The 22,992-nt window shown below is 36.3% G+C and overlaps 1 protein-coding gene across 2 annotated transcripts in view; it reads left to right on the forward strand.

The window, feature by feature from the left end:
• Positions 1 to 22,992, forward strand: part of MAGI2 (membrane associated guanylate kinase, WW and PDZ domain containing 2) — a 699,411-nt gene that overhangs the window by 584,312 nt on the left and 92,107 nt on the right. For both annotated transcript variants that reach the window (XM_042815700.1, XM_042815702.1), the window contains one exon: positions 751 to 1,386. In XM_042815700.1, coding sequence (XP_042671634.1) covers positions 751 to 1,386 — 636 coding nt within the window. The remainder of the gene's footprint in view (positions 1 to 750; positions 1,387 to 22,992) is intronic.

A 22,992-nucleotide genomic window follows, 5' to 3' on the forward strand; every position in this document is an offset into this window, starting at 1 on the left:
TTTAGTTGGAAATTTGGAAATCTTAAACTGTCTTTCTGGTGTTTGTCTAGATTCCTTCAACTATAACAGTCTGTCTAATAAAAAGCTATTCTACCTACATACCAAATTTGTCCTGTCATCATGCTTGAACCATCGCAGCTACAGAAAAATACCACTGAACTTTTCTTCAATATGCGAGGCTCAGTTTAGTTCCTGCCTAGAATTGAAAGTGACTGTAGTAGTTCTGGATGTTTGATAGCAACAACATTTAATAGAAAACTGTCAATATCATGTCCAATAAAAAAGGTACTTCTTCAATCACGTTAGCTGAGCCTTCCATCTCTGTTCATTGATTCTCATGTCCACAAGTACGTACTATTTCCTTTCTTCTTTTATTCTTCAACAAACAATAGCATTTCTTAATAACAAGCCCTCCAAATAAGCTACCACTGTATCTTAAAAAAAAGTCATCTGTGGAGTACACTGAAAGGAGTAGAAAAATAGGAAAGAAATGTTAAGAAAAGGTATACTCCTGAATCTAGCTTAATTCTCCAGCTGTGAGCTACCACGGAACAGAAATAGTACTACCGTTGTCTACCTGTATTACATTTGTTGGTAGACAAACTAATTTTTTGTCTCCTCTGTTTGAGTCAACATGTTGGTCTAATCTATTGTATTTTTTTAATAGAGATCTATCTCATTAAAAAAAAATTGTACAGCGTACAGTTACTAAAGTTTTCTCTTATTGTTGCTCTCTTCTTCTCTTTCTAGGTGATGTGATTGTCTATATTAATGAAGTTTGTGTCCTTGGACATACTCACGCAGATGTAGTCAAACTCTTCCAGTCTGTTCCTATTGGTCAGAGTGTCAACTTGGTGCTATGTCGTGGATACCCTTTGCCCTTTGATCCTGAAGATCCTGCCAACAGCATGGTGCCACCCCTTGCAGTAATGGAGAGGCCTCCGGTAGTGGTAAATGGAAGACATAACTATGAAACTTATTTGGAATACATTTCTAGGACTTCTCAGTCTGTTCCAGACGTAACAGATCGACCACCACACTCCTTGCACTCCATTCCAGCAGATAGTCAGCTTGATAGCACATTCCCACCACCTGCCCATGATGATAATGTATCAATGGCTTCTTCTGGGGCCACCCAAGCTGAACTTATGACCTTAACCATTGTGAAAGGGGCCCAGGGCTTTGGCTTCACTATAGCAGACAGTCCTACAGGACAGAGGGTGAAGCAAATTCTAGACATTCAGGGATGTCCTGGTTTGTGTGAAGGTGACCTCATTGTTGAGATCAACCAGCAGAATGTACAGAACCTGAGCCATGCAGAAGTAGTGGATATACTTAAGGAATGTCCTGTTGGAAGTGAAACTTCTTTGATTATCCATAGAGGAGGTAAGTTTGGAAAGTGTGTACAATTGCAAAAATGTGTGTAAAAGGTTCTAAACCATAAGACATCCATACATATTCACTACATCCTTGTGTTCTAAATGGGAAATTAATTTCCATGTTGTGGGAGGTAACACTATTGGTACTGAATAAGTATGTCTGCAATTAAGTATTCTAGGCAAAATGTTTGTGTTTTGAGTGTCAATAATCCCTACTCTGTATAAGGGTAAAACTAGAGTATTTCAGGACCTTTCACCCTTCAATATTATGTGTCGTGTGCAGCAAACTTTTATCACCCCAACCCAGTGCTGCAAGCTTTGTATGTATTTTCTTACATTGCATAATTAAGGTAGATCAAAATTGGAGCAGTCTTTCAGCCATTTACAAGATTATTAGTCTGTATAAGCCATTTTGTGCCTTTTTTCCTTGTAAAATTACTGTATAGCAATTGTTTTGTTTCTTTCTGAACAACAAAGATCAAACAAAGCATATTTTTCTCTCCTTTAAAAAGTAGCTTCTAGCAACTTCGTTTCTGGGATTAACCTGACACAGTAAACATGAATACACACAATTAGAAAGGCAGAGTCAATACTTATCTATAAGAAAGCAATAATGACAGAAATTTGAACACCTCATCAGTGATAAGTAGCAGCTTTTAACAGATTAGCCAAACATTTTTATGCTGGCTTGTTATGAGCACTTAATTTAATAGTAAGACTTAATTTCTTTAATTAAAGATCTTTATTTCTCTCAAGTCTTTCATGTCACTGAATGTATGTTACTCTATGCTTCAAAAGAAAAAGAAAAAGAAGGAGGGAATCTACACTGAAATGTCTGTTACTTTCATTCTAATTAGTAGAGTTTGGAAAGTGAAGCTCTAGTATTTTTATGTGCCAAATGTTTTAAAAACCAACAGAGCCTTAGAACAAGGAATCTGGTAATATTTTATCACAAAGCAGAAATAATAAACATTAGATGACAAATATCTGCAGATTCACATACTTGGTAAAGTATTTTTAACAGCTATGTGTAAAGGAATGATTAATAGATGACAGAATCTAACATTTCTTTGAAAGAAAACCTAATTAATACTGATGAGTAAAAGCCAGTGGTGTTATGAAAGTATGTAGACGTAGAGAAAGTTAATCATTGCAAAGGTGCTGTAGAAGTTGCTGTTCAGTCTGGTTTTATTTAACAGATATTAAGAATCTGAAGAAAAAAAAGAAAAAAAAAAAAGAGTAAACTGCATTTTTTCCTTGAAAATTATGACAAACTAGGGAGCATTACATGGCAATAAAGAGCATGAAGGGAATTAGGAGGGTTAGTAGCACACCAAAAGATGACATTTTGTTTTGAAAAATGAAACCTAATCCACCTCAAGAGGAAAACAATTCAGAACACCAATCTTCAGAGAGAAGTGGAGTGTGAAATCCAGTATGTTGAGCAAGCCTGAGTAATAATAGACACCAAAATAGATATTTCAGCAATGAGTGCTGGACAGTAGCAAAAAAAAAAAAAAAAACCTGAAGCAAAACATACTCAGGCCCGTGAGGATAATTTCCCTCTCTCAAGAGAATTTCTTCTGAGAACACAGACTCATGCTCAAAATAAGTTGATCGACATGTTGGTTTAACAAGTTCTGCTACATTAACTGTGCTATGGTTATTTTATATACAACGTCATGAAAGATGAGATGTAATGTACTGAGCTCAATCCTCAAAATTTATGTGTATATTTATACTTTCTTGCCCTTTTTCAGGCTGAACACAGAGATGCAGGTAGTTATAGTAGCCCAGTTGACACAAAATATGTGGTCCAAATGCAGTAACTTATTCCTGAGTCTTCTGTTGATGGGAGTGAACATTGGTTGGATTTTCTTCATTTGTTTGTTTCTTTAGCTATGCAGTGAAGAGAAACAGAGCATGGTTTGTTCATGGCAAAACAATGACTCAGTCTAGAGGAACTGATTGGAAGCACCACGGAGTGATGAAGCTTAATGGGCCGAGACAGAACAAATGAAAATTTAACTTTACCATTAAACATTTCTGTACATAATGAATAAGGAATATGTTTCACTGCTAGTTTGTTAGCCTCGGAAATAGTTTCAATAAATAGAAAGCAGAGGTCCATTTGTTTGAATGATTCAAAATAAAAAGTGAAAAAGTGTGGTGTATGAGACAAAGCTTCACTACCTCAGGTGTGACTGAGTCATAGCTTAACAGAAACAGGAGAACGGTTGTAGGATGACTATCTGTGGTTTCACAAATCTGTAGAGAAAGGAAGTGCATTTGTGTGACCAAGTATACACCTATAATATAGGTAATGGTGTCTGTGCTAGTCATCACATCTCCTTTAATGGTCACAGAAGATAAATAGGCCTTTCTAGGATATAATTCATGTCATTTCAGTGTAGATGTTTCGAATAAGTCAGCTGTACCCTAAAAGTACATATTCTGCTTGACTGACTGTAAGAGAAACTGGGGATAGCTGGTTCACACATATCTCCTACAAAGAATGAATAAAAACTGACTGTATGATTTAGACGTGTGAGATAATCTGAATATAAAACAGAATTCTAGCTCTTTGAGAATCCTGCTATGATTCTAAAATATTTAAGATGTGACACTGTTGAAGCAAGGCATACCTTCTCATTACTCATATATCCAATTTTTATTTTTTTCCCTTTAATGTGTAGTGACAGATGAATAGTACCATCCCTTCTCATGATTTCCGTATGCATCCTGTGTTTAGCATCCCATTTATAAGATTAATACCCAAGTAATATTCCTGCTTGTGAAAGAGGGAGGATGTTTTGCATAAGGTTGTGTGTTGCTTTGTAATGTGTTCTGTCTTTGAAAGGAATATGGCCTGACTGCGTAGTTTACTGTCACAAATTCATTTTTGTAAGTGACTCAATTTTTCTCTCATTCACTCATCGTTGCTACGTTGGAGACACAAAGCAGATCAACATTGGCTTAGTTATATTCTCACTACAGACAAAAAGCATTTTATACAGCAAAGAATGTTCTCCCTTATGCATATAATATGCATACTACAGCATTTAAAAAGCTTTTTTCCCTCAAGCTTATGAAATCAACAGCCAGCATATGCAGGGAAAGAAGAGACTTCATATTTCAAAAGGATAGAGGGAATGACTGTACTCAAGTGTGATGATATCCCAAAAAGAGAGTATCTGAACCATCAGTAAGTGGAGACCTGGCATTGGATACAACAAAGTGCTTGATCCACCATTGAATTTTTAGTGTAGTCCTCTTAAATTTTCTAAGGAAACAGTAGTCATACTTCTGCTTCGTTTTTGTTTGATCGTTTGTTTCAAAACAAAGGGAAAAATGATATATTATGTCTCAGAAAATACTGAGCAGCATTGGTTTGGTGAAGTATTGCTGAGTTAAAAAAAAAAAAAGAAAAAGAAAGATTAGAAAATTAGAAAATTAGATACAATAAATGTGAGCCTGATAAAGTTCCTACTTCAGACTGCTGCTTTGTAAGCAGGGAATCCAAACAGGCTCTGAGAAACTGAGGCTGGTAGTATGAAACAGAGCCAGAGTTGCATCATCTATATTACTGGCAAGCAGCCAGTTTCACCTGGACAGGGTACGGGAAACCAAAATGAGGAGGATATTAAATTATGTAGATGTAAATTGTGGGAATGGCCAAGTCTCTTTCTTAGATTTTGTACAAATGGCCACAGAAGTTTATGATTCCTCTAGACTGCTAACAGATACCATTACATCACTTGCAGCATCAGCAGATCCTGCAACAGAAATTTCACCCAAAATAACATCCCTGCCTATTTCAGTGAATAAGCTTAGTCCTTCATAACAAGGAAATATCAGATATCATAACAAGGATATCTTGAGTACCCTTTCCTATGCCTGATCCTCAAATTTATCTCTCTATCACAGAGATAGAAAGTTTTTTTTAATCCAGAATTGTTACAAGATGGCTTTCAATTCATCTGGTCAAGAAAGCTCATGCTCCTCCTCTCTTTTGGAAGTGCTTCACAAGGCAGTAGCATCTCCCAGCTAACGTGAATCTGACGTGGATGGTTCCCTTGGATCCAAGATCTCGTAGCTTTGACTCTGCTTCTGCAATTTTTCATTTAAAATGTCACTCAGTGCCTGGTGCAAACTGGAGACCCTATACCTCATGGCTTACTTATCCACAAATCCAGACTTTCTAGCTAACAGTCTAAGGGTTTGAATAGATTAAATTATCGACATGATGGTGTAGGTTTTTGATTTGGGTCTTTACTGATGTTTTCTATTATCTTATTAGCTCATCTCTTTTAGATTCTTGAGATGTTGGTGATCATTTTCCCTCCAGTTTCTCCCTAAAGCAACCTGGGCTTGGTTTCATTGCTTTGTATGAGTGCTATATTTGAATTAAGAGCAGTCTGTTCGTACTTTGTTCATGAAGGTATATTTGTTTCTGTGGTCTCTAACCAGAGATATTGGGACATGCAAAGTCTAATAACTCTCCTGCTTCCCACCCCATTGTCTCCTCTCCAGACTTTTATTCCAACTGTACATTTGCTCGATCCCTATTCTCTTGGGTTTTTTTGAAAGTATTCTGTTGTTGAGAGGAAGTTAATTCCATTTGATGATGTCCGCAATTTTAGTCCTGCTGTGTTCTTAAATGGCACATACCTCTGTCTGAGTTTAAGGGAAGTTTGGTTCCTCAGAGGGAAAGTGCATGGCAGCATACAGTTGAACAACTGAACCATTTGAAGGGAACCCATAGGAGCCTAGAGGTGAACCATGGGCACTTCTGACACCTACAAGTCAGTGATGTAAATTTCTGTCCAACATGCTGCTAAAACATTGTTTTTCAATTTTCTCTTTCTGACTCATCAGTGCCCATTTTGCCTGTTTCAAAAGTGTTTTCTTTCATGTGACATCATAAATTCACCAATTTCCTCAGCATGAGCTCTCTGTAAAAGTATCCTTCTCATGCTGGGTTTTTAGTTCTTTCGTTTTTTTGCTTATTTTTATTGTTGCTTTTTGCTAGTGATGATAAAAATTCCTTGCATGAGTCATGCGACATTTTTCACTTCATTGGCTTTGTTATGAGGTGTAGTATTGCCTTTCTTTCCTCTTAGCATTATCTATTTGTCCCTTCCTATCTTTCCTGCACATAAATTGGTATTTTGTGCAAAGTAATTTAATAACACCATTTTGAGACAGTCCTCTTTCCTATGTTAATTCCAGGAATAAAATCTTTGAAAAATCTTTAGAAAACATTGTCACCATGCAAGAAATACTGCATTCATATTAACATAACTTAACATGGAAACTCTGCTTCATGTTCACAAGGCACATTTCACCCTGCAGAGCACTGTATTTTTATCTCTGAGAACATGTACTCTCCTAGTAACCTTCAAATTATTTACTTTTTGTCCTACACATTACAACTGTTTTATACTTGGGATTATCTTGAAATATTTTTAAGTACCTTGTGATTGATATTCAGTTTGCTTTAATAAATGTTTTACATGGTATAGCAGGTAAACTAAGAAGTCAGTTAGATATATAGCTTAGTTTACTAAGAGAAATGCTTCCCTCTCAGAAGCACAGGGAATAACCAATTTGAACAGAGGGAGCAATGAAAGGAGATCAGCTACCTTAAAATTTGCACTAATGAGACTTCCATATTTTTTCTTGTATAGCTCTGATTAGCAGTGAAACAGTGTGCAATTGCTTCCATATTTCTGAATAAATGGGAAAGAGGCCACAGATGTCCTTAATGAATATGGATTCCTGAAAAAATAGACATCAATAACAGTTAGTAGCTATTAGACTGTATTAATGGAAATAGTATTAATTGCATTGTGTTTCAAAGTGGTGGTGTTATGGTTTTGCTGCTTCTTACTTATTAATGTTCGTGCACTGTGTGGTACATTTGTGGATAATTTTGCAAAGCATTAGATAAATCTTTTTAATATATATTGCAGAGGAGGTTTTTAATGACTATTAGCAAGCATTTTGTTTCAAAAGTACTTTTATTATCAGTGGTACTGTTTTCTAATATAAGCTTATATGGTCTGAACTAAATTTGAACAGTACTTCCATTAAAACTTATGGGGATGCTTTCCTAGGGATGTGTGTGCCTAACTCTTGTTGATATTAAGTGGAGTTAGTTTGCACACTGAGTGGAGAAATAGGTCCCTTCAGAAAGTCTTGTAGCAAAAAGAAATTCAAGTTTATGGACACAGACTCCCATCATGGCATTCCATAAGGACCTACACAATCAGGTACCATTACTAGGTCCGTACAGAGACTTGCCATGCAACTGCTCCCTGTGCTGGAGAGCACAGAGACATTTGTGTCTGGTAGCTGCATTGCATATCATTATTAGAACAGAAGAGCTCTATTGGCCACACTGCAGACTGTTTTCAGTCTTACTGATATTAGGTGAACAAATTAAGACCAAATAGTAACTGCCTGAGAAAAACAAAAAGCAATTTTTGGCTTGACAACATTGGAATTTGGCCAGGCCAGAAGAGTTTCTCCTCTGTTTTTCCCAGTAATATTATCAGAAAACTGTCCATTTTGTATGTATCTTGATAAAAAATTACATTTTTTGTAATCAAATAACTCCTAAGCATGGTACATGGGAGAATCAACTGCCATACTAGGGCATGAAGAAACTCATTCTCTCCTAATTGCCCATAGTCTAGGCTCTGAGTGATCTCTCCCTTCCTCACAGGAAATCTGAAAGATCTCAGTCTAGGGAGGGAAAGTTACATAGCTGAACTCTTAATACTACCATAAACCTATGCTTGTGTACTAAGGCATGTCTAAAATTTAGTTTAAATGTGTTGAAGAATGTTTCTGTTGATTCAGTATAATGTAAAAGTCCTATTAAAAGACATTTGTTGGGTTTCCAAATCTGCTGTCAAAGTACCTTGTGTAGACATTGTGACATGGTGATTTGTAATATAGTGCAATATTTAATAGTAATAAAGTAAGCTAATACACTATGGAAAAAAAAAAAAAAAAAGTGAGTACATCATCTATTGTGCTACAGACATGAGACACAGCACTGGGAAGATGGGAAGGTGTGATTTTCAGGCACCACCCAAACCATTTACATAAGCTACAAAACTCTCTTGGCTTCTACAGTTTGCCTGTTATCGAGTTAAAATTCAGAAACTAAATTAGTCTTCTATATGAAATATTTTTCCCTGTGCAATTCTTTAAGCAATTTTATTCTACTTTCCTAAAAAGGAAGAAAGACTTTAACATGGCTACACTTACCCTCTATGAGTAATGCTCATCTTCTTTATTTTTTTGTAAACCAAGAGCATACATTTATTAAATACAACACTGCCCTTCTCAGAAAGCCTTAGGGTGACTCATAATTCAAACCCAATCAAAAACAACACCAGGGATGCATCAACCTTTGCTGTGTCACCTTCAGATTACAATATAAAAACAACATGGAAGCCAAAGTTGTCAGGCACAAACCCTGAAAGTTGACTCCCAAGTGTGTCAAAACATATTTCTAAAAGAAATAAATTACTTTCCAAAGCCAGATTTGTCATAACTTGGCGCAGTATTTCAGTGTATAAGAAATATACTGTGCAGTTTTTCCTGTTTGATCATTGGGAATAATTTTGAGTTCTATTTGTTTTGTACTTTTTATTAACATGAGCTAAAAAAGAACACAAGCTTTCAGTGTAAGCATTTTTAGCTTATGTTCCAGTTTCATGCAAATTATATTTAGCGGGCATCATAGGATAGGTGTTTGGTTGTTGTTTTTTTTTTTATGTAAGCAATCTATTGCATTTCGTGTGTTCTAGGTGAATTGAGAATTTCTATAGATCCAGATATAATTAGAAAAAGTTGCTCTGTGCAAGAAAAGTAATATCCCAGATTTTAAACTTTAGAATGAGAAAATATTTTAAAATTACCTTAAAATTATTTTATCAATTAGTTTTCATTTCCATTAGTTGTTTCATTTCCCATTTCCCCATTAGTGTGCTAATATTTTAAAAGGAAAAATGATGATGATGATGAAAATAACAGTAATAATAATAATATAGTTTTTCTTAAAGATAAAAATAATACATTATGTAACACTTCTGTGTTTAGTTAATATTATAGGGAAGGTTTACTATGGGAAATATCTCAGTAATATATGAATATTTTAATACTTTTAATAAATATGTTCGTCACTGTATCATCTTTTTATTTATGAAATTATTTCTGTATTTAAAACATCTTGTTCTCAATAAAAGTAATGTTACTAGGGATCTGGGGCCTCTCCATCCCAGTATAAACACTACAGTATCTCTGAAGTAACTGAGAGGATGCCTTAGTCCGTTCCTTAGGGGAAGAATGAATGATCATCTGGATAATTTTTAACTTCTTCCACAGTACTTCTCAGAGAGAAAGAGAAATTGTTATTACACCATATTAAATATGTATTATAAACAATTTTTTACATATATATGGAATTTCTAAAAAAATCTATTGAAGTAGAAGGAATAAGGACACATTTTTTGACTTCAGCCTGCCAGCTCTCAAGCTTCATTGAGATTACATACACAAATAGCAAATTACTCTCACAGTATCACTGAAAAATGGTGTGATGGTTGTTTATTATCCAGCATACCCAAGAGACCCAAGGCTTGTGGTGTTGGCTCTAAAATGGGAGCAACTAGGTAACCTGATGCAGCTAACAGGGACTACTTAGCCATCAGTTATAACAATTATTTCCACTAAGGTCAATTTTCATTAAGCAGGAGGTTGTGTCATGCCCATTCACCAAAGGTATGCACAGAACAACTGACTGTATTTTAAGTATCTATATTATCACAAAGTTGGAACTTTTCTCATGCACCATAGCTAAATTAGGAATCTCACCTATGCTGGTGTAGAATGTAACCCAAGTTTGTGTATAAAAGGGTAGTTATAAATATGATCTTGCAGAAAATGTATTACTTCTAACTAAATATACATCCATCTCTTTACATTGACATTACAAGTTCAAGTATAAAATGAAATTATTATGTAAGTGGACTTTTTTAAAGGATTTAGATGTAACACTCCCACTCCTTACTCAGAAATAAAAGTAAAATTAGTATGGCTTACACTGAATTGAGAAACTGGTCAACTGTTTGATCTTTTAATGTAATTCTAAATAGAAAATCAGTGAGGGAATATTGTTTTAATGTGCTTCCTCCAGAATAAATTATTTGCTTTTGCTTACGTAACACCATAGAAAATATAAAATCAGTACTGGTAAAGTTGGCAGATGGCAGAGAGATGGGTCGTTGTCTTAAGGCAGATGATGTTACTGTTAAAGACCACTGTGGAATACATTTAAAATCAAGCAAACAGTAAGTGCAAGTGTTTTTATGCAGTCAACGCACATTAATTCCTGAAATACACAGCACATAATGCAGACAAAACTTGTCAAAGCACTTCTGAATTGTAGAAGACTAGTTGAGCAGAACACTATAGTGAAAAAGTTCAATGCAGCACCATTTCTTAAAAATTACTTTGTTTATGTATTTCTCTCTGTAAGATGCCATTAGTAAACCATTTGTAACAAAATCAATGAGATGCTATTCCAAGTCATTTTTCTCTGCTTTGTAAAATCCTATTCATTTCCCTGTCTTTTTTCCATTTCCCACATTTACTTCAGCATTATTACATAACTCTTATTTACACTGTTCAAAGGTCAGGTCTCTCTCTCTGCCTTTAACTGTTTTCTGGTACGGTCAGTAATGACCTGAAATTTGGGATTTCTGAGGATTTTCTATAGGATTCTTTATTAGCAAAAGTACTGGCTGATTCAATCATCCACATGCAGGGTAGTTGTGAAGATGTTTCCTTCATATCCAGCTTCTACAGTGTGTGTCATTTCCTGTGCCAACAATTAAGCATGTTATCTCAGAATTCATTTCCTGTGAGTTATCATGGAGGCACTTGTTCATTGAAAGCTTGTAGAAATGGTAAGAAGACATGGCTTGCAAAAAATGCTCTAAAATAAAGCTAAAAGGATACAAACCGGATAGTGAAGAGTAAGGGATTCAGAAAATACATTTTCTAGGTCACATAAACAGCTCTATAAGGAGTCATGTTCTAGTTGTTTTTTTTTAACCAGATGTAAGGCACAACCCTGACCTGTGCTTTAAACAAATTTGTGGTTAACATAAACTGTTTGGACTAGATGATACTTGAAGGCCCCTTCCACACATTAGGAGATACACTGCCAGTCTCTGTAACCAAGTGGAACAGTGCTCTGGGCAAAATGTGGAGACCTGCAGCCTAATCCAGGAATTTTCTGGTTGGAGCAGGAGCCTCAGATGCGATTTATTTAGATGTTCAGAAGACATTGCTCACTCACAGGGTGGTGAGGCACTGGCAGTGCTGCCAAGGAAAGCTGTGGATGGGGGATTCTGGAGGTGCTTAAGGCTGGGTTGGATGGGATCTTGGGCAACCTGAGCTGGTGGAAGGCAACCCTGTCCATGGCAAGTGTCTGAAACTAGGTGATCATTAAGGTCCCTTTTAAGCCCTTCTGCCATTCTGTGATTGATCTATGACTGATCTATGTTAGGCGTCCATCCACAAAGAGGGTTAATGATATCCTGGGCTGCTTTAAACTGAGTGTTGACAGCATCTTGAGGAGATGATGCTTCCCCTCTGCTCAAATTGGTGAGACCACAGCTGGAGTGCTGTGTCCAGTTCTGGGCCTACCAGTACAGGAGAGATGTGGACATACTAGAGAAAGTCCAACAAAGGGTCATGACTGGAGCAGCTCTGTGAGAGGAGGCTGAGGGAGCTGGGACTGTTCAGCCAAGAGGATGTTCAAGGGGGAATCTGATCAGTGTTCATAAATTCTTGAACAGAGGGTGCAAATAGTGCAGAGCCAGTGGTCCCTTCAAACCTCATCTAGTCTCTGATTCTGTAATATTTTTTATTTTTTAAAGTTATATATTTGAATAATTTTAATAATGCAGTTTGATATTTTTTTGTGTGTGTTTTTTTGTTTGTCTGTTTGTTTGGCTGGTCTGGTTTTTATAGTATGTATATGTAAAAGCTTTATAGTTGTCTATGAAAGGAAGTCTAGGCAGATCTAGCTCAAATCTTTGGCTTGGTTGGTATTCCATCTCAGCTGGGAAGTAAGTACCAAATCAAAGCCAGATACATTGCCACAAAATAAAAAGTAGTTTCTTCAAGAACTTCCAAAATGTCACATTCTGTGTATTGCAGATAAAAGGTTTGAATGCAAGACCTAAGGAATGATGATGCTTCTCTCCCTGAGCAGTAACTCCAGAATCATTTCTGTGTACCTGTTTTGAGTTAGTAAAAACAAAAGGCAGAATTACACAAAAACTGTAGGGATTTCAGAGATTTTTACGAAAAGGGAAAGTATTGTTATATCAGTTTTACACTTTATGATGATAAAATACAAAGATCACATGCATCATTGTAAATCTGAAGTCAGTAATGGAATTCCAAATGGAAATCTGGTGATACATCTCCAAAACTTTCCCATTTGATATCTAAATCTACAAACATTGTGTTTCAAAATATACACAGATGGCAAATAATAGTAAAAATAAAAAATGGTGGTTTAAAATGCAGTATAATACATAAGAAGGCATTCAATTCACTTTGGATTTCTCTACTAAAAAAAAAAAAAAAAAAGAAAAAACTATTTTAAATTAAACCCAATAACTTCAGGAAATAAAAATAATGCCTGGGAAATTCTGCAGGTGGAGGATTAAGTGTAGTCTCTAGGTAATATGAGTCAATTCTATAGTATTCACATGCTTTTTTTTTTTTTTTTTTTTTTTTTTTTTTGGTTTGTTTTTGAGTTCCTATATTGCCTGTAGGGAAACAAAGTACTGTGGCATAACAAGACATATATTTTGTTAACTAAATCAAAATGCATCTATCGCAGAGTGCTGGTGTAGAAGTTGCAATTTGGATGCGTTTCTGACTTGTTCAAAGTCAGCAAAGGGATGAATGATTAACTCATGATTTGTGTTTGTACACAGATACGCCTGTTTTTGCTCATGGTGTGATAGTTACTTGGACATTGCTTTTTTCTGTTGTCAATAGTAAATTTTTATTGGATGAAGGGGAATTACTCATTGCTATTATCTCCCTTGTAGAATCTTTGTACAGCAGAATATTTGCACAACTTTCAGAATATTCTTCATGGAAGAAAGTATTCAATGGAAGATCAGATTTTTATTTTGTTGGTGCTTTGTAGTGTGTATTAATATTTTAAAGTTGCATCAACAATTTCTGAATTATTGTGATGTGGTTTAACCTGGTAGGCAGCTCAGTACCACACAGCCAACCATACACTCACTACCCACTCCCAGCAGAATGGGGGAGTGAGTCAGGAAAAAAGTAAAACTCATGGGTTAAGATAAAAGCATTGTTTTTCTCCTGAAGCCAAAACATATAATTGTATCAGCCACTGTGAAGCAAATTAACTCTATCCCAGTTGAAACTAGGACACGAATTCTGACTACTTGGATGTATACTTTTGTTGAAATGACAGTAGGATTGGGATTGGTTTCCTCTGGCCTGTGAAATAGTATTAAAATTCATCCTATGAAGATTGGTTTCAAGATCTTCTAAAAATTTTTACAGAAAAGAAAAACAGTAACCAAGAGTAACTTAGCTTGCTTTCTTATACAGGAAGTTACAATTGTGAAAAAGGGAGGACATACATGATATGTACTCTGCTCTTTCTAAATTTGATAATTCTGAAGAGTAGGCCAGCTGCAGGGACCACAAGGTGCTTCACGGTTGTCAGCACCATAATCTTCTCTGCTTAACTTGTCATGTTTATACACTGTTCCAATTTTCTCAGCATTGAGAGGTTATTTCCATTATGTTAGACATGTCGTCTAAATCCCAACTGTCTGGAATCAATTTAAATTCCTCTGAGAGAGAGAGTACTGTCACAATGAACAAAAAATTACTTAAAGCTTCCTTGCCTTTTCATGTAATGCATTCTTTTATTACTTAGCACTTCCCATCTATCTTGTAAAGATCCTTTATCAACATCATTTTTAAATGTTTTGTTCATGAAGTTTTTAAAGAGCTATACAGGACTACATGTGATCAGCACACATATCATATAAAACACATCAATACTGCTGCACTCATTAGAGTTAAGGACACAGCCCTTCTTTATGCTAATTGCTTGTCTCTGAAGCCACAGGGATTCAAAAAATATGACATTTCTCATTGTTTTGGGTGTTCTTTTGCAAACTTGCTCGTCTTGACCAATTAATTATGCTTTATGCTCTTTAGTGTTCCGTACTGCAATAGTATCGTGTCCATCAATCATAATTTCTGTCTCTCCAATTTTTCTTTGACTCCTACGATCTTATACTAAATCTGAACTTCACATCGTTTCACCATTATAATTTCAATCACTGCAAAGCTTTTACTAAATTCGGCTTTGTACTTCATAAGTCAAATGCTGAGAATTACCTCTTGACTGTGGACATGAAAGCAAAGAGATTCTCTCTACTAGGTGTGTATAATTGTGGGCAATATCAAATTTTCAGCAGCTCTAAGACAGGTAAATTACCTGAAAGTTCAATCAGAGAACTCAGCGTGTAGAAATGCATTTTTCTTTGCGGTTTTCTTATTCGTTTAGACAAATACTTGCACTTTGTACATCTACTAACAACCCCTGCCAAATATTCCACTTTCCTACACTAAATGATATTCCTTCATAGCTAAGAATCAATCATAAGAAAATAATAATCTTGCAATTAGTTTTCTTTTTACCATTATTTTTGTCTTTCAGTCCCCCACTATCTGCCACCCTTTCTGTTCTACATGAATCCCAGTAACCACAAAGGAACTGGTCTATCAAATCAGTGTGAAGGAGCTAGAAAGTGTGAAGCAATTATTACTTTTAATCAAGTCTGGATGTGAAGAATCAAAAAAGCATATCTTGCTTATTCCAGTTTCCACCACTGTGCCCAAGCAGTATGATTACCTTTTCATTACATTGCCATCAAGTGTTTATCATTCTGCCATGTGCTCTGAAAATGAGCCAATTAGTTAACACACCTGGGCTCCTGACACTTCACATTGTCACAGAAGAGATTTCAAAGGCAAGTCAACAAAATTCAGAAGCATGGTGACAGTTTAATCCATATTAAACACAAAATTCTGAAGTTACTACAGTGTAATTTGATAATAACATTTCAGAAAGGCAGTCAGATGAAACTAGCAGAGTCTTTCAGATTATGTAATTTAACTTGTTTGTTCCTTTATGATGAACTTTTTTCTAATGCCCCAAACCTCAGAGAAATCAGGACTGGAAGTCTGAGCTCAGTTCTGAGCTCACTAGCAAACAAGTAGGGCCATCTGAAGTACACTGGGCTATCATAAACTTAACAGCAGAGTGAGTGAGATTATCCAGGATAATAACCAAAGCTCTAAATTCTCTCATAGATTTTGTGTCACACCTGCCAACCCAGTACAGATTTCTGAGTAGCATCAGGTACAACAGGTATCTTATAGTACTAGACCTACACTTCTAGAACTATGATTGTGCATCTAAGTTTCTAATTCACAAGTTGCAACACTGAAAGTTAGGTGTCTGCATATCAGTCTTTAAACACAAGTAAATCGCACAAAACTGCACCAGAGGAAGTCCAGGCTAAGGTCCAGACATTGAGAAAAATTTCTTTACTGTAAGGGTGGTGAGACAGCGGAACAAGCTTCTTAGAAAACAGATTGATGCCCTACGCCTATCATAGAGAGGCATTTGTATAACACTCTTAATAATGTGCTTTAACTTTTGGGTATCTGTGAAGAGGTCAGACAGCCAGGCTAGATGATATTTGAAGGTCATTTCCAACTTATGTTATTGTATTTGATTCTGTTCTACTCTGCTCTAGTCTGAATTTGTGTCCACTATAGCTGATGTGGTCTTCAGTAGACTGCACAAAATAACACAATGCTACTTGAGTTGCTATGGTGCATTCCACCCTGTCTCCCATCTATAGGTCCTCTCTCACAATTAGCAATACCACAAGGATACATAGTGCAACCCAAAGGACGCTGAGATGGTATCTGGAAAACTCTTCTGTACAATCAGCAAAGCACAGACAGTTTTTTAGTTCACTGTGCTGTTGCCACCTCTGTCCAGTTAGCTGAAAGCTTTCTAAACTTGGTTCTTGGATGTCCAGCCTGAGTAGCATGGTTTATCCCTACTTCTTTTGTGTTTTCTTTCTGTCTCCCATTAGAGTGAAGCACTACATTGCAAGGTTTCCCATTCCCATGACTGTTTAGTGATGGAGACCAAGAGCGTTTCTCTACAGTTATTTTTATTATTTATTTTAGGGAGTTTTCTGATCACTGCTTCAAGATTAGCTGGTTTTCAAGTTAGGACATGGAAGCCTTGGCAACAATGTACAGAGGTGTGTGGAAATTTGGGAAAAGGCACCTGAGGAATTTGGGAGAAAACGGGGATGCAATGAATTGAGCAGAAACTGGTAGTATAGATCTCAACACTAAATTTCTTCTGACTCCTTTGTGTCCATATCTTAATGTGAAACTCTCATGCAAGTAAATGAATGGCTTTAAAATTGAGTTGTTCTTTTTCTCCTTTTTTTTTTTTTTCTTTCTTTTTTCCCAAGTGCATTTTCAGGAAAAGGCCTTTAGGACTCTAAGTACAAAGACTTTATTTTCCATCTACATTTTAATGGAAAATATTGTGAATATGTTCATCAAAATGACAGGTCATGATGTAAACTGGATTTTCTATAATGTGCTTAGAAACTGTAAAAGCTTAAATAGAAGGAGACTATAAACACATATAGGAATAAAAACAGTGGCATAGTTAGACAAAGTTTCTGTCTGTCAAGAGAACTCTGAAAATGCAGTGCTGCAGTCCTGAAAAGTTAGCTTTGCAGCTTAAATTAGCTTCTGGTAAAGTCAAGCTGAACTGTCAGACTTGTTCATAGCAAGTACGTAGAGTCTTTAGGGGAATGGCAAAACTCACAGTCCAATCTAGAAGCTGCCAAGATTTGGTAGAGCTATTTATATTCTAAATTATCTTGCTGATCCAGCATATGTGTCATATACAAATCATTTCACCTTGCCCTGGTCAAGGATAGCTGCTTGCCACAATATGTTTGCTCAAGAAAGGGCATTATTTGCATTGCTAGTTTGTACAGCATTAGAACAGTATGGCAGAAACTGTAATCCTTAGCCTGGCTTGGATGTGTGAAGTTGGAATAGGTTTTGGCAGCAGTCGTTGAAGTATACACCTGAGCAAAACTGGAGACACTTCAGAGGAAATTTCCTTCTGCCAAGCAAAAGGTTCTTTTGCTTGTATGTACAGAAAAATCCTCTTGACCTTTTCAAGATGTCAGGAGAATATACAACCTGCAAGCAAACCTCTGAGATCTCTTTCTCAAGACTTCGTGTGTTAGTACCAAAGAATGTAGACTGTAGCTAACTGGGGTAGTGTTTACAAAAAGTGCACCTATTATACACTTCAGTGAGAAAAATAACATTTCATCCAGTGCTAATTGCAGTTGCAAACCACAAAGCAGAAAATGGATTAAGGGATTTGAACTTTTAGTGGAATCTTCTTTAACAAAATGCAAGAGACAGAGGTTTTCCTCTGTTCTTTAAAAATGTCTTTTCCCATTTCAGGTTAAGTTGTCCCAATAAAATCAGTTCTGAATTGTATTGTAGCAACATCTTCTCTGTTCTGAGACATAGCTGCCCTTCAGATAATGTGGTTTTCTATCAACAAGGAAACACATAGCATTGTTCTGATAATTGGCACCAGAAAAGTTCTTACAGTCTTATCGCCCAGTGTGACGTTCTGTGTTTACTATAAAATATAATCTGTGGAAAGTAATCAGTTCTTGCTAACCACATAAAAAGATGCTTGTTTCAAATATATACTTCTAATTTCCAGAAATTATTGTAAATTTTTATCATTTTTTCCTGCCTCTAGTATACTCGATCGTCAAAAATTCTCACCAAAAGTGTTGCATTTGCCTCTTGTTGTTTTAGCTATGACACAGAAATTCTCTGCTTCACTTCCAGATTAATCAGGAGACAATATTTGGTCTGTTGGGGCTTTTTAGTTTCAGAAATTATTTTAAGTCTCTGACCGATAAGCAATTCACAGAGCTGCATGAGACAAGCAAAATAAATAGATTTATGTCCATTAGAATGTAAATTAACTCATTACTATGCCAGCTGCTGACCTTTTCTGATGGCTGCATTCTTGCTAACAAAGACTCTTTGCTATTCATGAAAACAAAAACTTAGTGGTAGCTTAAGATTCTCTGGTGTATTTTAAAGGAAATTCTCATAGATGCTGGTGACCGGTGAGGGTCAGAGCTTAAACAGCAAGCACTTTGAATAGCTATCCTTTCTCTAATTATTTGTGATGATCCGAATGTTATCAAGAAATTGTTGCTTGACATAACAAGGTCAGTGAGATTTTATGAACAGCACAAAAAGCGTTCCTTATGTATAAAAAGATGATTATTGATTTAGTATCTGGTCTCACAGTCAATTAAGTTTTCGTATCAGTTCTATAGATCTCAATGAGATGAGATCCAGTTTAATTTCCCAAAGTGCCCCTCTTCTGCCACATCATTTCTGATAAACCTCACTGTCTTATGCTTTGTGCTACTCATTAAAAAATGCAGAAGCTTGAAAGGATGAAATACGGCATTGTGCTCACGTTGCCCCCAAATTACCTGGACACCAGCCAGAGAAGATGCTGCCCTGAAGTGTTCTAAAGACTCAGCTGAACTTCCTGTGGGCTATGTTTGCTCTTTTCCTTGCACCTTAATAGAGTGATTTTCTGTGGTCAGGAAACACATTCGTTCCTCAGAGTCACTATTTATGAGTTTAATAGGCCAAAGAGAGTGGAAAAGCTGCTGATTTCTGGTGGAGCACTGCTTCTATTAGTGCTACCACACCTGGACTTCTGATCAGTTTCTGTCATTGTGTCTCTTTTAGGCAAAGCTAATTTAAAACATCTGGGCATATGTAAATAGCACTAAAGAAAACAGGTGTAGTTCACAGTTTTATTAATCTGGACCTGCATTTGTTATAAACTGGTGGCTGTGGCCAGCCTTTGTTTCAGCATAGCACAGTGCTATGTCAGTTATGTGTCATGCTGCCAGTACGTAGGCCACTGGAGGGGAAAGCCAGCTGATGTCAAAAGACTGTAGATTTAATCATATATAGCATTGAGTACCCAGTGAAATCTGATGCTTTGTTAATATCTCCCCCTACCCCCGTCCCCAGTGTGGGCTGTGTTGGTTTTTGACTCATTGCATCAACAGCCAAACTCTGATCAAAGACCAAATGGATCCTCCACAGCGTGGCACACTCTGAGGTACATCTGACATCTGGACTAGCTAACTATGTTTGAGGAGCTAGATCTCCCTGTTTTCTTACACCTACTCTTTATTTCAAGGTAAATATTTTTTCTCTTACTGCTTGAGTAAGAGCCTGATGCTTACAGCTATTCAAAAAACACAAACCTTTGAGGGGAAAAAAAAGTGTAATAATGATTGTTTTTATTAGAATCTGAGCCACTAATTGCCCCTCCCTACACATCACCTGATGCTTTAATTATGACACGATCATTTCAAACACCTACTTGTGTTGACAATTTCCATCTATTTTAAGTTATTGTTTCCTTTTAGGCTTTGTTTACGATAGCGTACAAATTAATTGAATGTACTTGTTCTCCTTGACAGGGTTTGTTTACCTGAATAGGGGAAAATATTTGAATAATTGCATTAGTGTTATGACTTTGAGGTTCATGAGAAACCCATTTTCTCTCCCAGAAGTTCTTTTTGAATATTAGTCTGAAAATATTTTGTCTTAAGAAGCGAGCCCAATTGTAGCTCAAGTTCTGTGCACCTAATCCATGTACCAAGCACAGATCAATAAAATGTAAGCATACAGGAGGAGGGGTCAGGTGTCACAGAAATGACAAGAAATGGTTCCTTGCATCCTGCTAAACGTGTACCAGGATCTCAGCTCTTGGAGTAGTCATGTGCTGTCATACCCATTTAAAAATAACAGGTTATTGGAACCTCTGTAATTAAGGCATGCTGTGGGCAACTCTCACCAATCTCAGTAAAAGAAAGGAAAAGCATGGAAAAAAATCGACTGTGACAGTAAATTTATACAGAAACTTTTATAGGGAGGAAAACTTTGGCTGAAGTGTTGTCACCGGTACTTTGATGTCTGTGGAGTAAGTTAATGCTCAGGGAGTGCTCATCAGCCATCTGTTCATTGACTTCCAAACATCTATATGAGAAAGGTCTGTGTAGTGTGTAGTGCTTGGGACAGCTTGGCTCAGAAAGCCATATGCAGCAAGGCTTTTAGCACACACAACAACAACAACAACAAAAAAAAAAAAAAAAAAAAAGGAAAGAAGGAAAAAAATGTACAAGAAGCCCAGTGAAAGCTAATGAGCAAAACTCTCACTGTATCATCAGCGAGACAGGCGATGTGGAGGGAAGATGACATGCCCTGAATACTGCTTTGGATGAAAAGGTCTTGTTTTTGACACTGCTAAGTTCCTCTCTGCAGCATTACCACATGCCATCGCTGCAGAAATCAAGGTGTTCACAGGCTTCAGTTTAATTACGTCTGCCTCAGAGATGAACATCCTTAAAGGTCCTATGGCTAAGTGACACTTACACTGGTTACTTGTGACTTAACAAGGCCTCAAGTTTTCCAGGAATCAATACAAAGTAGTGAGGAAACTTGCTTTGTCTGGTGGAAGAAAATGGAGATGAAAAGTTAGCAAAAGTCATGCACAGGGCAGCAGACTAAAAACCATAGGCTCGTTTTGTGTTGCTGATGTTTGGACTGATGCCAAATATAGTACTTTTAACGAAATAAAGAAATCAAGGTATGATTATATCTTGCAAATGTTCTAAGCCTTGTCTGATAAGAGTCTTTTGGCAAACCAAACTTTGCTGCAATGAATACTTACTGAATTGGAAGTAAAACATATATGAAATTCATAATCATATTTTATCATAAAAGCATGCTTAAATTAGTATATCAAATTTAGAAAGAAATAAAGACAGTAAATGTGATTTGTTTTTTTCCTATAGGAGAGTTTCATTAAAAAAAAAAAAAAAAAGAAATACAGCAGCCTAAAACTAGAATTTTCCTTGATCTGAGGGAAGAAATATATATTTTCCTCCAAAAGCATTAAAATCCAATATCTGTTTTCTGTTACTGGTGTTTCTTAGTACAGTAATACCAGTTCCCTGCTCTGATTTGCAGAGAAGCTCAATTTGAAAGGTGGTAAATATAATTAATAATTGAATGTCAGAAATATTATTTCCACACTGCTTTGCAAGGAAATGTAATCCTGATTTTTAAAAACCATATTACTGCTTCCTCAACTTATTTATTTAAAATGAAGCCATTAACATTTTTATAAAGATGCTGGCCAACAGCTGCTGTATCGTAGTGTTGTTTAAGTAGCCGTTATTTGAAAATAAATCATTGTTTACTGAAAAGTAAATTTGGAGAAGTATGGGAAGTTACATATTTTATCATCACATGGTTACACATTACATCACATTTCACTGCATGATAGTGGGTGTAATTACAGTTTCATTTAAAATGAATAAAGCAATGTGGTATAATTCAGGAAGTGATGCAGCTTATGCAGGAAAGCGATGATGAGAAGGGATGGCTGTCAGACACGTGGGTGAGCAGGAAATGCCCTATGGGAAGAATCAATTGTGTGAAGTACATTTAGGTGGCTCTAAGTTGACTTTTATTATTTCAAATTTTAAAGTATATGTTTCTGTATGTGTTTATATGTGTGTATATACATGTATGTATATATAATGTTCTCAGCTATTCTATTTTTTCTAGAAGGCATCCCGTGAAGTTGGACTATTGAGGTTTGGGAGTTGGAGAGGGAAGTAGAAATTTGGGAATGGATTAAGGAGGTTATAAGAGCTTATCCTGTGTGTGCATGTAGTTAAATGCAAGCTGGTGAAAAGGTTGAGTAACATTAGTACTGTGTGAATACTTGAGAAATTGAAAGCTGTACTTTTTGGACAACAATTCTCAGTCTTGTCTCTAAATCAGTAATGGATTGGTGTCTATCTGCCAAGAGCTGCCATCCAGGCAGGGTCCCACCATCTCTTTCGGAGAAAACACTGCAGGAAATGGAACCAAGGAAAAAAGCAGTACTGAGAAGAGAGGCCAAACCAAGTGCAAATCTACTGCTTCTCACTGCCAGCTGTATATCTGGCTGCAGAAGGCCAACATGGTTAAGTATGCAAATCATTAGGATGTATTCTTCAGATAAGCTTCCAAGCCTCATTTTTCAACATATACAGGAATCAGTTCTGTAGTTCTGTAGAATAATATTAAAAGGTGAAAGAAGGGAGCTTACAGACCCCAAAGGAAAGTACATTTTGTTTTTATTCTTTTCCATGTGAAGTTTCTGTTATGCTTACAGTGTATTCCATATGCATTTATACTCTTAAATTTTTTCATTGGCAGCAGTAGCCATATGTATTGATATATCAGTTATAATTTGGGGCATTTATGG

The sequence above is a fragment of the Centrocercus urophasianus genome, unplaced genomic scaffold, assembly GCF_019232065.1.
Source record: "Centrocercus urophasianus isolate 14NV4802_14NV808 unplaced genomic scaffold, USGS_Curo_1.0 seq_15, whole genome shotgun sequence".
NCBI lineage: Eukaryota > Metazoa > Chordata > Aves > Galliformes > Phasianidae > Centrocercus > Centrocercus urophasianus.